This window comes from Sphaerodactylus townsendi, linkage group LG04 (genome assembly GCF_021028975.2).
Source record: "Sphaerodactylus townsendi isolate TG3544 linkage group LG04, MPM_Stown_v2.3, whole genome shotgun sequence".
Classification (NCBI taxonomy): Eukaryota; Metazoa; Chordata; class Lepidosauria; order Squamata; family Sphaerodactylidae; genus Sphaerodactylus; species Sphaerodactylus townsendi.
The window spans coordinates 69,217,257-69,232,224 of NC_059428.1; the positions used below are offsets into that span (position 1 = coordinate 69,217,257).

At 41.1% G+C, this 14,968-nt stretch overlaps 1 protein-coding gene across 5 annotated transcripts in view; it reads right to left on the reverse strand.

Moving 5' to 3' along the window:
* Positions 1-14,968, reverse strand: part of DSCAM (DS cell adhesion molecule) — a 485,873-nt gene that overhangs the window by 79,658 nt on the left and 391,247 nt on the right. For all 5 annotated transcript variants that reach the window (XM_048495233.1, XM_048495231.1, XM_048495232.1 and 2 more), the window contains 2 exons: positions 10,906-11,059; positions 1,555-1,672 (listed from right to left, as the gene is read on the reverse strand). In XM_048495233.1, coding sequence (XP_048351190.1) covers positions 1,555-1,672; positions 10,906-11,059 — 272 coding nt within the window. The remainder of the gene's footprint in view (positions 1-1,554; positions 1,673-10,905; positions 11,060-14,968) is intronic.

The window sequence follows — 14,968 nt, forward strand, 5'->3', positions numbered from 1 at the left end:
ATTACTCAAAATGGGGGTTATTTTTAAATTTATACAAATTGCATAAACTAGAATAACACATTGCTCTAGCTGGAAAAATGATGAAGGTATTCTATTGTTAAAGAAATCAGTAGCTGTCTTCATTGTGATTTGAAGAGGTAACTTATTAATTATTATTAATTTATGTGTCACTTCTTCAGAAACCTGCCTGAAGTGGCTCACAAAGAACAGTAAAACTATAACAACAGCACAAAATTTATCAACAATGAACAGCCATAAAACGTGCCATGAAAAACACGCCAGGGTACGGAACAACATAAAAAGCAACATAAAAAAGAATATTAATAGAACAGTCCTCAGACTAGAACCAGACTGTAAAGGTGGAGCTCTTCACGGAAAAGCTTGCAGCAAAAGCAGGTTTGCCAGTAGTGTCTGACTCCTCGTGGGAGATAATGGAAGCACAGTGCCACTGAACAATGGAGCAAACCTGGAAGTGACATCATGCCATTGTTCTGATGGCTATATTTGATGTATTTTCCTTCCCCCTATTACCCTACTGAGCGGTTTCTGGGATCAGTGGCTGCTGCTGGGAAGTCTCCCATTGTAGTAAGTTCAGTCCCAGGCAGCCTTATAAACACAGGAAACCCTCACTGAAAAGGCTCTGTCTGGTCATCACTGTCCTCATCCCTAAAGAGAGAAGGTGTCATGAGCCAGCCCCTGGGTACTCACCAGGACACTGAGAACCTGAGGTCACAGTGCAGCCAGAGTTGGCTGCTCCTGGGGAAGACCAGGCAGCAGAGCCAAGGCCTTCCCTTCCCTGACTGATGACATACAGGTGAAGGAGCCTGCAGATTCTCCTAGGGAATCCAGTGACAAGCCAGATGTGCATAGAAGGCAGAAGCAGAGGCAGCTACTGCAGAAGCACAGAAGAGGTGCTCCTTTGGTAACAAAGTATGGGAGATTGAAAGTCTCCATATCTGATGAGGATTAACAGAATCCCAGATTGAAGAATCCCAACCCCCTGAACATGGCTCTCTATATAAGCCTTGCTGTGAGCTTGCTTCTGCCTGGGTGCAACAACTGTGTTACCTGTCACCGCTGTGTGCCTGGTTCTGCACTGATTCCTAGCCTGCTCCTTGGTTCTCATTGACCTATTGGACTGTGACCTAACTATGCCTTGCCTGCCGCCTGCCCTGACCTATTGGAGTGTGACCTGATTACGCCCTGCCTACCATATGCCTTGACCCATTGGACTGTGACCTGACCACGCTTTTGCTTGCTGCCTGATTTGCCCTGTGGGGTCAGACCTGGCCACGCCTCTGCCTGCTAGCAGCATAGTAGGGTCCAAAAAGAGGTTGTTAACAGGCAGGCTAGACCAATCAACAGAAGGGGGTCCTTCAATTACCCTGACCCCAAGAGTTCTAGGACTTTAAAGTTAGGAACCAGCATTTTGAATTCTGCCTGGAATATATGGGCAGATAATGCAAATCTTTAAGCATGAGGTTGATACAATTCCCATATCCAGCTGGATAACAGGCTAGCTGTTATTGAAGCTGTACATATAGTGCTGGTTACCTTTCTTTCATCCATTTGACGGTCGGAGCTGGGTCTCCAACTGCTTTGCAAGGGAGGATAATATCCTTCATCCATGGGGTTGTAACTGTGCCACTGAATGTCAGAATTCTGGCAGGAGCTGAGACAGGAAGCAGAAAAGGGTTAACAGAGAGACTGGTATGGTATTACATTCTTTGGGTAGAAACAGGAGGAATTAAATATTTAAAGCAAAAGTTAAGATGCTTCTGGCTATGTTTATATGAGACTAATTAATTCCAGCCTCCATTATCTGGCTGTTGGAACACAAATAATATAATTTTAATATCTGCAGCAAAGAAGGTGGGGGAAAACATGGCCTCCAGGCAGCTGGGAATAAAAAACAAACAGCCTTTAAACACCAATCCCTCTCTCCTATATTGGAAGAAAGGGGCAGACATTGCACATATTCTGATGGTGCTAAGCAGCCTTCAAGTATGTTAGAATTTAGCCTACGCTGGACACCTGCAACTAGTGTGAGTTCTATTGCTGGCCTAGAATCACGCATGACCACACTATTCTCTTGGACAGCAGAGCCCACAGTGGTACTGTGGACCTGGGCTGAATCAGAACCCTCAGCTGCCAACCCCATCTCTTCCTCCCTCCCTTACAGCAGCACAGCAAGATTGAAAGGCAAAGAATGATGAGCACCATGTGCCCTGACTTCCTTCTGTTCAATTTTTTAAACTACCTGCAAATGTATTTTTGTAACTTACAACATAATAGAGCTGCCATAACTTCCCTCAACACCCTGACCTCTCACCCAGTGTCAAACTCCCCCCCACCCCGCAGTGCTCCCAACACAAACCCATAAACAGAAAGAGGGAAAATAAGGCAGAGGAGAAAGAAAGAAAAAAAAGTGGGGGGAGGGGGTTGTGCAGGGCACGTCATGACAGCATCTGGTGTTTATTCAAAGAGTTCCAGGAATTTCTTCCAAATTAGATCATATTTCTTGGAGGTCTTTTCCTTTTTGACTCCTAGCGTCTTGAATGTCTTTCACCCAGCTTTCTATTTTGGAGACCTCTTGAGATTTTTAGGGTCAAAAACAATGGCATGAAGCCCAGTATTGGGTGGGTGGGTGGTTAAATGAAAATAAATGCAGACTGGCAAAATTAACCACATGCAGTGTTAGATGGACAGAGAAATGGAAGAAATAATACTGACAAGCATGCATCAGGCAAGAAAAAAATTCTCTTCTCGCTTTTGTGTTTTGGTTTGTCTCTTCATTCTTGCTTTTATTTCAGAGTGGTAGCAACTGGCAAAAAGGAAGACAGAATGTGCATGACAAAGAAGGAACCTTCCTCTTGCTTGTGTCCCTTCCCACCACTCCTTCTTACACAGGAAGAGCCCACCAAACAAAGGATCCTGTTTACCTCAGTGGCTAGCATTGGGGTCTTTCAACAGTCTGCTTCCTGCCTTATTTCAAGGGGCCCACACTAAAACGACACACTCTTTCAGAAGCCATAACATCTACACAGCATGTAGATGTTCTTCATTTCAAGCAACTTTCATAGATATAACAGAATTCAGGAGGAGTGAAATGTACTGAAGAGTGAACAATCTGAATAATAATGGAACTGGAGAAATAACTTCTCTGTAGAAGGGTCAGAATATTCCTTGCACTTAACTGTACAACCAGAAATAGAAATAAGTAAGGAGGAGTTTGGATTTATTACCCCTCCCCCCATCTCTCCTGTAAGGGTTAGGGTTAGGAGAGATAGGCCCATTACTTATAGAACACTTAACTCGGGGTTGGTAACTGCCTGGTGGGGCTGAAGTGTGGTCTGTTTGCACGCAAGGAGGCAGTCCAGTGTTTGCTTTACACCTGCTTGCTAGTCTCAACTGGCCTTTCTTTTTGCTGCTTCTCTTAACTCTGCCCATTACTGTTTCCCCTCCCTTCCCTTCCCCTCCACATACACATTTCCTTTATTGCTGCTGCTCTAAGAGAGAGGCTTGTTTTAAAAAAGAGGTTTGTTTCAAATACATTTTTCAAAAGCCCTCCTGATCATCAGAGAGATGCAGGAGCAGGGGAGGTGGGCTGGAGCCAGAAAGATATAAGAAGTTAAAGAAGCAGAAAGGACCTGGCAATGGGGGGAAGGGGGGATGAATAGAGATAGGAGTTTGGACGTGGGTGGAAGGAAGAGGTCTGAGGCAAAGCTGTGCTCACTGGCACATCTACCTGCTTTGGCTGTGAAGCAATATTACATTCATGGTAGAAGTGCTCTCGCTTGCTGCAGGGAGGACAGAAAGTGCAAGTGGGGCTTGAGGAAATAGGTCTGTACAAGAGATCTTGCTGCAATGGTCATTTGCCTCAATCATGCAGCAGACATGTTTATGTAATTCACCTCAAAGAGACTTACAAACCCCTTTCCCTTTCTATCCCCACACCTTGTGAGGTAGTTGGGACTGAGAATGTTCCATAGAACTGTGACTAGCCCAAGATCATCCAGCAGGAATGAAGGAGTGCAAAAGCAAATCTGGATCACCAGATAAGGCTCTGCTGTTCGTGTGGAGGAGTGGGGAATCAAGTCCACTTCTCCATATTAAAATCCACCTGCTCTTAACCACTGCACCACGCTGGCTCTCTGGAGACCCAACAAATGAAATGAATTAAAAGCCTTTTTATGGAATACCTTCTTACACATATATTTTCACAACTCTTCCAATGTTTTGTTTGTGCCCAATGTAACCAGTATGCAATACTTGGCCAAAAGGTATGTAGGCATGACATCAAGAAAGTCCCTAATACACACCTGCCATCACAACTCTACATTCCCTTTTATGATCTGCTTTTGTTTCAGAGCAATACATCCCTTCTCCACCCATAACAAACCAGCACAAAAATGCCTTTTTAAAAATTAATTTCTGATTACTGAATAAAACCTCCCAAGTTCATGACCTGCTGTCTCCTCTCTTTCCTTGATTAGGTATGTATTTTATATACTTCGACAAAGGAAGAGCCAGTGGGGGGGGGGGGTGTCATTATTTCCTCATCTTTTGATGGAAAATTCCTCCAAGACAAGACAGATTTTGACAGCTGTCAGCCTACAGTTCAGCTTCTCTAATAATATGTGATCATTAAATTAAAATGATGCAGAGTTGTGAACTGTCAGGAACATAGAACAGTGGGAGTACAGAACAGGTATTTGATGATAAAGATGCAATTTACTGGTGCATGGGTGGTAAAGCTAATTCAACTGAAAGAAAAGTCTGGGTGCTTCTTGATTCTGTTTCAAGATTTTGGCATTGTGAGTGTCAAAGGAGGAGAGGGTCAGAAATACAAGCTGAGAGAGAGTGATCAGTACATGAATCCAGCAGCTGACATTGGCTGGCCATTTGACAGTGAAACCAAAGAATACAAATGAAGTATCTTCTAAATTAGGCTTAGGACCATTTAGGTAAGTTCTTGCCAGTCAAATAAGTAGCTTTAGTTCAAAGTATAAGCTTTGGCAATTAGTACTAGTCACCAAAGTAAAAATGGATGTGTCACCTTCTTGTTCAGTGTTATAAAAATCTCTTATCCCATGATTCTTTCAGCAAATATTACCAAGAAGATGAACAGAACGTAGACATTGGTTGTTATCAATCATGCATATCTAGAAAATATATTTAGAGCCTTAATGACACAACTTCATTTCCTTTAATATACATCTAGCATTTCATGGCACTGTTCAGTGTTAGAATATACAAGCTTTGCAAGCCCTGAGTTCAGAAACAGACATCTCCAATGAGAAGGGTCTGGGAAGGACTCCTTAACTGCTGTCAATTTGAGTAGCTGAAATTGGGCTAGACCAGTGGTGGCGAACCTATGGCACGGGTGCAAGAGGTGGCACTCAGAGCCCTCTCTGTGGGCACGTGCAAACAGAGTCGCCCCCCTCCCCGCCCACACATCTAGGCTGGTCTGGGCCGCTTGGCTCGATTATTAGCATTAAACCTAAGACCTAGTTTTGGGAAAGCAGTGTAGGTAACCCTGATAAGCGCTGTTAAACCCCACTAATTTTCATGTGAAGAACTAAAGCGTGATCCTTTACCTGGGAGTAAGCTCGGTTGCTGGCAATGGCGCTTCTGAGTAAACCCTCCTAGGGTCATTATTCACCCATTGGAAGAGTTGCACGGTTGCTTCAAAGCAGAGCCACTGACTACCATGAAGCTTACTCCCGAGTAACGCACACCTCGGAGCCAACTGTTTTTTCCTAAACTAAAACCTCAGTATTCAGGTTAAATTGCCGTGTTGGCACTTTGTGATAAACAAGTGGGTTTTGGGTGTCCATTTTCAACAATTGGGTTGCAATTTGGGTTGCCATTTTCAACAATTGGGTTGCAATTTGGGCACTCGGTCTCAAAAAGGTTCGCCATCACTAGGCTAGACTAATCAATTCTTATCTAATTCTGTACAAGGCAACTTTGTGGCCATAGCTAAGCTGTATAGCACATTATGTGTGCATAGGAGGTCCCAAGTTCTGTTCCTAACATTTTCATTTAAAGGATCTCAAGTGCCTTTAAAGACTTTAACTTAATCCCTGGGAAGCTATAGCCCATCAGAATAGACATAATTATACAGTCTGATTCTGTATAAGGAAGTTTCAAAAATTTCATTCAGATGTTCATACAATTCCTCATTTAGGATCTCACAGTTCATTTCTTTTAAGTTTCACCTTTTCCTTTTAGTGTGAGCTGAATGGCCAAATCTCTGGGCAATAATTTTGAATTCATTGCTGATACCAAGCTGTGCCATGATAAACAGTATGACAAATCACTGCATTTACTTGCCAGGGGATATTCTGTTTGAAATCATGCATATGGATAAGCTGCACTTCCCAATCATGCAGGGCATATAACTTCAATGTAGCACAAACTTTCAGATCACGCTCTTTTTTGTTTCTTTGTTTGTACATTGGCTTTCATGGATTTTATCTGGAGAGCTGAGCATGTGCCAGCTATTACCAATGTGCCAAGGGTATAGATCTAGGACAGTTGGTACATTTGGAACCCTCACAAGAACAGTTAATTTATAGAGAGAGCATTCCTGAATCATTCTGATCAAACACCAGAGCACAGCTGAATGTTCCTGAAGAACTGTGCTCACCAATAATAAGAAACCAAAATATTATAAGTGCACATATTTAACCTTTGCTCTTTCCACTGTTGTATGAAACTGGATTCTAGTAGTACAAAGAGTGATGACTCTTTGTACAAGTGAACCAATATGTCACAGTGTGCAGGGTCTGGAATGGGAAACCCAGACCCATATCCCTGTTCAGCTACAAATTTCTCTGGGGAAAGTCACCATCATTCAGTCTAATATGCTTCACAGGATTTTTGTGTCACCAAAATGCTGCTGAAAAACAAGATGCAAATGTAGCTGAATAGTGATTTTTTTAAAGCACCCATAGAGATATAAACTAGCCAAAATTAAATCTGGAGAAATCTGCAATCAGAACCTACAAAAATCAGTGATTCATTTTTAATGTGGTTCTTTTAAGATTCATGGTTCAAAGCTGCTTAATTTACTACCCAAGCAACTGCTTAAAAACAATCAGCAATAAGGGATTGATCTTGCTGGAGTAATCAAACCATGGGGATATCATGAATCACACATATCACACCTAGGTTACAGAAAGGTTGAGGTGCTACATTCATCACAAGGAAGAAATTTTAAATCTCTTCTACCCTAAGAGTGGCTAGAAATAGGTAAATGGTACAAGTAAGCTTGCATTCTGACTCTGAAGTGCTCAGTGTACTCAAGTGCCACGTGCACTGTTTTCTCTTCTTCTAACAGGGGTTTAACATTGGCTATGCCCAACATCTTCCATCAGTGATGAAAGGCATTTGAAAGGCATTCAACATGACAAACTCCAGACATTTTATTTACATGTTAACGATTGGAAGTGATGTTTGAATAACTGGGACCTGTACTTTGCTACAGAGTGCTTTTTAGTTTTAGAACACTCATGGAATGATCCATTCCCTCCGGAGTGTGCACTGCTGCACAAAAGTGTGAACGCACAGGAACAGATTTCCACAGACTGTCTCAGCTCAGTGTTTCCTATTCCTTTGCTGGCCCACAGCTGACCAGAGTGTTACTATGTTGGACTTACGATATGCATAGTCAGAAGAAACAGAAAGGCCTCCCATTGGTGTCATGGTAAGGGGGCACTGATGTCCACTCAGCACACCAGCAGTCACTAGTCTAGCTAAGGGCCAGAGGAAAGGCTCAGCTGAATGCCTCTACAAAAAAAACCCAACATTGTATGTGTGTATAAACGGTGTGATATGATATATTTGGAACAAAACACTACCATGGATCAAATTTTCAGTCATGACACACTTCAGTCAAATATGCTGATTTTGTATTTGGAATTTGTCAAATATGCTGATTAGAACTAAAAGCTGACAAGGAAGAACAAACTATATGGTGAGTATCTATTTTACACCAATTAGACAAACATGAAAACAGGCATTAGCATCAAACATAACTGGAATGTCTTATCTCAGTGGGTTTCTAAATCAAAATCATATTTTAAAAGAAAGTCAATAAACCAGTCCTTGAAGAGCAAAAGAAAATTGCTTCACTGGACTGCTAAGTGACTTCTGGGATCCATTATTTTATGTGGTATATGATCATTCTAAAACTGTGATGCTCACATTCACTTCAAGAAAGAAGCTTCACCTTCTCCAGAGAATTGTTCTAGTAAAAAAATTAACTAAATCACACACACACACAGGCGCACACAAATCAGTTCTGTGGATCAAAATGAAGAGCAGTAAATGACGCTTATCTAATGAAATTTCATTATATTCTGTAATTTATAATGCCAATAAAGGCTTCTGTCTGTCTGTCATTATATTGCTAGCAAAGCCAGAGAGAAATGTGAATCACAGGGCTTATGATGATTCTGAAGTACCATCATAAGAAACCAGCTTATGCTGTCTTGCGGGGAAAGAAGCTTCTGGTTCAACACTGCATCAGTCTACACCAGTAAATTGTGCCAACTAGTATTTAATGTATCTCTGCCTCCATGAGGGCTAGAAAAGTACTGTTTTTTTTTAAAAAATAATCTTGCGTTATTGACACTAAACCCCATGATTTCTTTCCCATCCTTATGACTACCATTGACTTTCCCATCCTTATGACTACCATCCTTACCATTCAGACTAAGTCCCTTGTGTTATAAGACCTTTCAGCACCAGGTCATAGAACTAAGCCATGATGATATTTATCCTAGATCATGTTTTACCCAGAGAATCAGTGGCGTTCCTGCCTAGGGACAGGGGGTACCCTATGTCCCCGGGCGCCCCCCATTTGGTCACATGGGGGGGCGCCAACATTTCAGGGTCGTTTGGGTGTTTTTTAATGTTTTAAGTGTTTTTTCACGTTCAGGCCTGCAGGGGGCGCATTTTTAAGGCTAGCGGCACCAAAATTTCAGGGTACCATTCAGAGACTGCCCTGATAATACCACCCAAATTTGGTGAAGTTTGGTTCAGGGGTAGCAAAGTTATGGACCCCCAAAGGGGGTGCCCCCATCCCCATTGTTTTCAATGGGAGCTAACCTGAGATGGGAGCTACCCATTTGAGGGACCATAACTTTGGTCCCCCTGAACATAACGTCACCAAACTTGGCTGGCATCATAAGAATAATTAACAGATGATACCCTGAAAATTTGGTGTCACTAGCTTTAAAAATACACTCCTTCCAGGCACCCCAAGAAATTTGCCCAAGATTCTTTGTTTTGCAGTGACTTTGCTCCATTGTAGCCAATGGAGAATTTCTGAGTGTGTAGGCAGGCTGCACATTTTTGAAGATAGAGGCACCAGACTTTCAGGGTGGTTCCAGGAGGGCCTCCTGGTAATAGCATCCAGGTTTGGAAACCTTTGCTTCTGGGGGTTCAATTTTATGGGCCCCCAAAAGGCTTATTTTGTTTCCCCGCTCCTGCATATGAAAGCCTGTGGGCTGAGTTCTCTCAGAACTCTCTCAACCCCCCCCCCCCCCCCACTCCAGAAGAAAAGCTCACCAAGCTTGGATGCTATTACTGAAGGCCTCTTGGAGCCACCTTGAAAGTCTGGCTCCTCTATCTTCAAAAATGTGTAGCCTCAGAAATTCCTCAATAGCTACAATGGAGCAAAGTCACTGCAAAACAAAGAATCTTGGGCAAATTTCTTGAGGTGCCTGGAAGGGATGCATTTTTAAAGCTAGTGACTTTCAATTTTGTTTTAACCAGGGACCCCAGATTCTCCCTTTAAGGTAGATTTAAAAGAAGAATCTGAGCTCCCTAGTTTAAACACCATTGAAAGTGATGCTGTTTGGGGGTGGATTCCACTGGAGGTGTTTTGTGAGAGATGATGCTGACATTTGTTTGGTAAATGTTTTGCTGGGGGTGATTTGTGAGAGATTTACATGCTTAATACCCACTTGCACTGGCTTGGAGTTGTTTCTCAGGCTAACAACCTACCTCATAGGGTTGTTGTGATTAGGAAATTAGGAAAAGAGTTGGTGGGGAGAGAGCCATGTATGTTTTGATGGGAGTGGGAGGTGTTTTGTGAGCTGGTACAAAAAATCATTGTTTGGTCATGGTGGGGGAGGGTGGCCGTCCATACGCCGGGCAGGGGGGGGGGCACCAAACTCAGGTTTTGTCCCCGGGCGCCAGTTTGCCTAGGTACGCCCCTGCAGAGAATGGGCAGCAGTTCTGCCTCCCCTCAAGGAAAGCCTTGCCTCAGCTGTTGCTCTCCTACCACTACTGGGCTCAGCACTTGAACTTGTTGGAAATGTCTAGCATGCAAGGGAACTGAGAAGAAGTTCACCGACAATATTGCCAGCTATGGATCAGAGGCTTGCTGACCCTGTCCTACCATTCAGTGATGGGGCAAATTGACTTTTTGGCACCTTACAGGTGAAAGCTTGATCTTTAGTCAGAGGAGGGTGACAGTTCAGTGGCTGCTTTAGTGCCTGCTCTGGGCTTTCCCAAGCCATCCATCACACAAAAAGTGATCCGGCTCCCCACAACTTAGTGCAGCTGGGGATCTGGATAGCTATTCCAGCAACTAAACTTGTATTATTTTAGAATCACAGCAACTTCCATTCCTCATAATTTGAAAGTGTGTGCATTAACCTACCTAGTAATTAGTATTCTGGGTTTCATTTAACTTTTTAATTGTGTCAGATTCTCATACTGTACTGCTGCATCATTAATGCTAAAAGAATGGTCAAGTGTATGCAGGATGACAGGAAGGTCTGGTGAGTTAATCATTCCATCTTGTGACAGGGGACAGGTGGCCCCTCAGTTTCTCCCAATGCAGTTGCTTTGAGTTGCTTTTTTTATGAAGGAAAGTCTCCTCACCTTTGGCTAATGGTTCCACAGTGATAATTTCACTGCTGTTGCCCTTTCCTGCAGCTGTCACAGCTACTACCCAGACACTGTACTGTCGATTTCGACTCAGGTTGTGGATTCTGTAGGAAAATGAGTCCGGAGATGCTTCAAACTCACTGATTACCTGTGACAGAGAAAACAAAACTATAGTAAGCAAAACATATGCATATAAAGACAAAGTAGAGGAAGTAGAAGCCATTTTTACCTTCCACGTGGCCTCCTTATGTGCCTGATATTATGCAGTTTGGTAAAATGTGGTAATACAATTTACAATATAGTCAGCTGATATTTAGTTCTTGCAGTATGCAAACTGTCAAAATGTACGTACATGCTAATTCATGGCACAAGAATATTGGTGTTATATAATTCTTTGGTGATATTTACAATTCACCCCTGATGGACAATGGACTATATTGAGCATCTTCATTACCTGGGACTGTCTGCTTCTTGAGGCTCCAAAATATGTAATGGCTGCTGAATCATGTTGTTAAACTTGGATTTACATTGATCTCCAGAAACAAGAAGGTGTGAGTTGACTTAATGAGAAGAATACATTTAGGAGCATTACATTCCCCATGAGACTAACACCTGAATGCAGTCCTAGGCATCCCCTGCCAGTGGCAAAGAGGGACTTGCCAGTCCTAGTTAAATAATATGTATCGTAAATACCAATATATTTCAATACCTCCACCTTATATTTCCACTTTTTTCTATGTGGCAGTTTTTGTGCAAACCTTTCCTTTGTTTAAATCAGTTCCAGCCATCGTCATAAATCAAAGGTGGTACTCCACAGCATGAATATTACTCATTCACTCTTATTAAAGTGTCTCAGAGTAGAATCACAGGACAAGTTGATGTTATATCTAAATCAGAACACATGATTGTATCACCTTCCATCTCAATTTCACTTAATTCTTTGACCATGGTAAGTGATGGGAATTGCTAACTTTCACCTGATCAAGGTAACACATTAAGTAATCGTTGTGTTTGTAGCATCTTAGCTGAAAAAGTAACAACCTGTCATCTAACATGTACTCTGACAACTTATATTTTTGCTAAACTAGGGTGAATGGGTGAATAAAATTCACCCATTAGGCTACTATATACTATGGTCTCGCACCTTCCAAAAGAGGAGGAGGAGGAACAGGAGGAGAAGTTTGGATTTATACCCCGCCTGTCTGTCCTGTAAGAAGAAGAGGCTAATGGACTTCCGGTTGTGACAGCGAAGGAGACAGAGGTGTGTGCTACCGCTCTCTGTTAAAACCCATAATTTGCTGGAGAAGGGGGAGGCTCCCCTGTAATAGGGGAAAACCCATGAAGAACCATCCTTCATCCCTGGATTAAAAGGAGTGACAAAGAACCAGCTTGGCATGAGCAATCCGCTCCATTTAGCAAGCCCACAGCAAGCGGAGCGCGACGGCAGCAGCAAGACACCAAGACGGAATACACCCAAGAACGAGGATAAGCAGCAGCTTCATCTGAAGCAGTTTTCCAAGAAAGGCTGGAACGTTAACAGATTCCTAATTAATGATAACAAGGATTGAAAATTTAATTACATGAATGGGCTGGGTGGAAAAACTGAAGAGAAAAGTTCGAGTGAAGAGGCTGTGTATCTATTAAATTGCTTAGTAGTGCTTTAAGAGGGCTGACTCCACAACGGAAGCTCTAGGAAAAGAGAGTGACGAGCGGGATCAGCACTATAACTGTAGAAGCATGGCACAGACAAGAGACTTGAAAGTTAGTAAAGATTAATATGAACTACTAACAATATCAATAAGTGAGGAACCATGAAAGAAATGAGTAAAGCCAGGAAGAGCAGCTTATTGGAGAAGATGGATTTGGAAGCAAAATTGGATCATGTAATAGAGATAATGAATGGAATGCAATACGGTGAGATTCAATGAACTAGAAGGAAAATTAAATGCAATGGATAGTAAATTTAACAAGGTCTGTACTGAGATTAATGAATTAAAAATTAAAATGAAGACAATCAAAGATATGGGTCAAAAATGGCAGATTTGGAACAAAAATGCAGTGGAATAGAAGATCTCCAAGAAGAAAAAATGACAGAAAGATGGCTTGCTGGGAAGAAGAATTTAGAAATTTGGAAAACCAAATGTTGTTAACTGAGCTGCACCAAAAACAAAATATACTTAAATTAAAAGGAGTTCCTGCAAAAGAAGGAGAAATGATAAGAAAAGAAATAATTACAAATTTGGCTAAATATTTAGACACAGAGGAGGATGTTTTAGAAGAAGACACTGAAAGAATCTTCAGATTGAATTCAAATTTTTCTGGAGAGAAAAGAAGAGAGAGAGACATTCTGGTTTTTCTCTCTAGAATGAAAACTAAAGAGGAAATAACTTTATTATTAAACCTTACAGATTCAAGGATAAGATCAGAACATAGAAAATTATTTTCCTATAAGATTTCAGCAGCAAGGATATTAATAGCGAAAAAATGAAAAAGTGAAGAATCTCCAGAAGCAGAAGACTTGATGAACACACTGATGGAATACCTTGGACACGATAAACTGTCATCCTTAATTTATCAAAAATCTATAGACAAATTTATTCAAGACTGGTACCCACTATTGAAATATGTGAAAAATGAGAAAATACTGAAATTCTGAGGCTTTGTACATACTGAATTATGTTTAAGAATATCAGAAATTATCTTCAGGCTTTGCTTTATTTGTACAAATTAATAAGAATTTCAAATGTAACAATTAGGAATTAAGTAATGAGATTTATTTAAGAATGTACAGATTGGGAAGTACATTAGTAAATATGGTATTCTAAGTTTAAACTTTAAGAAATATATACAATTCAAAATTTTTGATGTAAGCAATAATGAGGAAATAGAATGTAAACATGAACATTAATCTGGGAAAAATGTGTTTTTTAAAATAATGTTTAAATAAAGATTTATAACCAAAAAACCCGAAATAAATAAAAAAGAAGTGGCTTACAAACTCCTTTCTGCGATAGACATTTGCTCCGATCATGCAGCAGATACATTGTGCATAATTGACCTCAAAGAGGCCAACTCCTTTCTCTTCCTCTCCTTATAACAGATACCTTGTGAGGTACATGCGGCTGAGAGAGTCCTAAAGAACTGTGACTAGCCCAAGGTCACCCAGCAGGCTTCATGTATAGGAACAGGGAAACAAATCCAGTGTACCAGGTAAGAGTGCACCAACCATGTGGAGCAGCGGGGAATCAAACCCAGTTCTCCAGATCACCACTCTTAATTACTACACCACACTGACACCTTCTAGGCACCTCCCAATTAAGAATCAGACTGAAACACACACAATATGAAAACAAAAGTCATTGTTGTGCTTTACGAAGCAAACTAAAGAAGCCTTTTTTTAAAAAAAAATCCATAGTAGTGGGGGGCAGCAGGATAATTAAGATTAAGTATGTTTGAATTAATCATGTCTTCAATGGAAAAATTAAGCACGCAGAATGGGGACAAAGCTAACTGTATCTCTGTAATATCTAATCCTGTTATATTGCCCAACAATGTCCAGCAAACCCAAGATCTCACACCAATATACCATAATGAAACAGATGATACCCTGTCTCCTCAAACTTTTCTTCTTCCTCTAGACAAAAGTAAGGTGTGGCGGTGCAAAATTATAAACGAACGTAGGTTTTTTAAAAGCAACAGAAAAACGTCAAAGAAGAACCAAAAGAGAAGCTCTAAACTGAACATTTGGAAGGGAAAAAAACCAATCAGACAACAATGATAAAATTCATAGTCTCGGATCCAGAAACAGCAATGTTTGTAATCCAGCAGCTGCCAGATAGTTTGATCTTCTTCTTGTGTGCTCAAAACAATTGCTTTTCTAAAATAGCTTCTGTATCCTTTACACCAACACTTTTATAAATACTATAATTTCATTTATTATTCATTTCCATTACCATTTCCTTTTATTAGCCACATTTATAACTTGGTTGAAATAGATCAGTGGTATTGTTTTTGTGGTAATTGAAAATATAAAATCTAGAGCAGTACAATATGACTT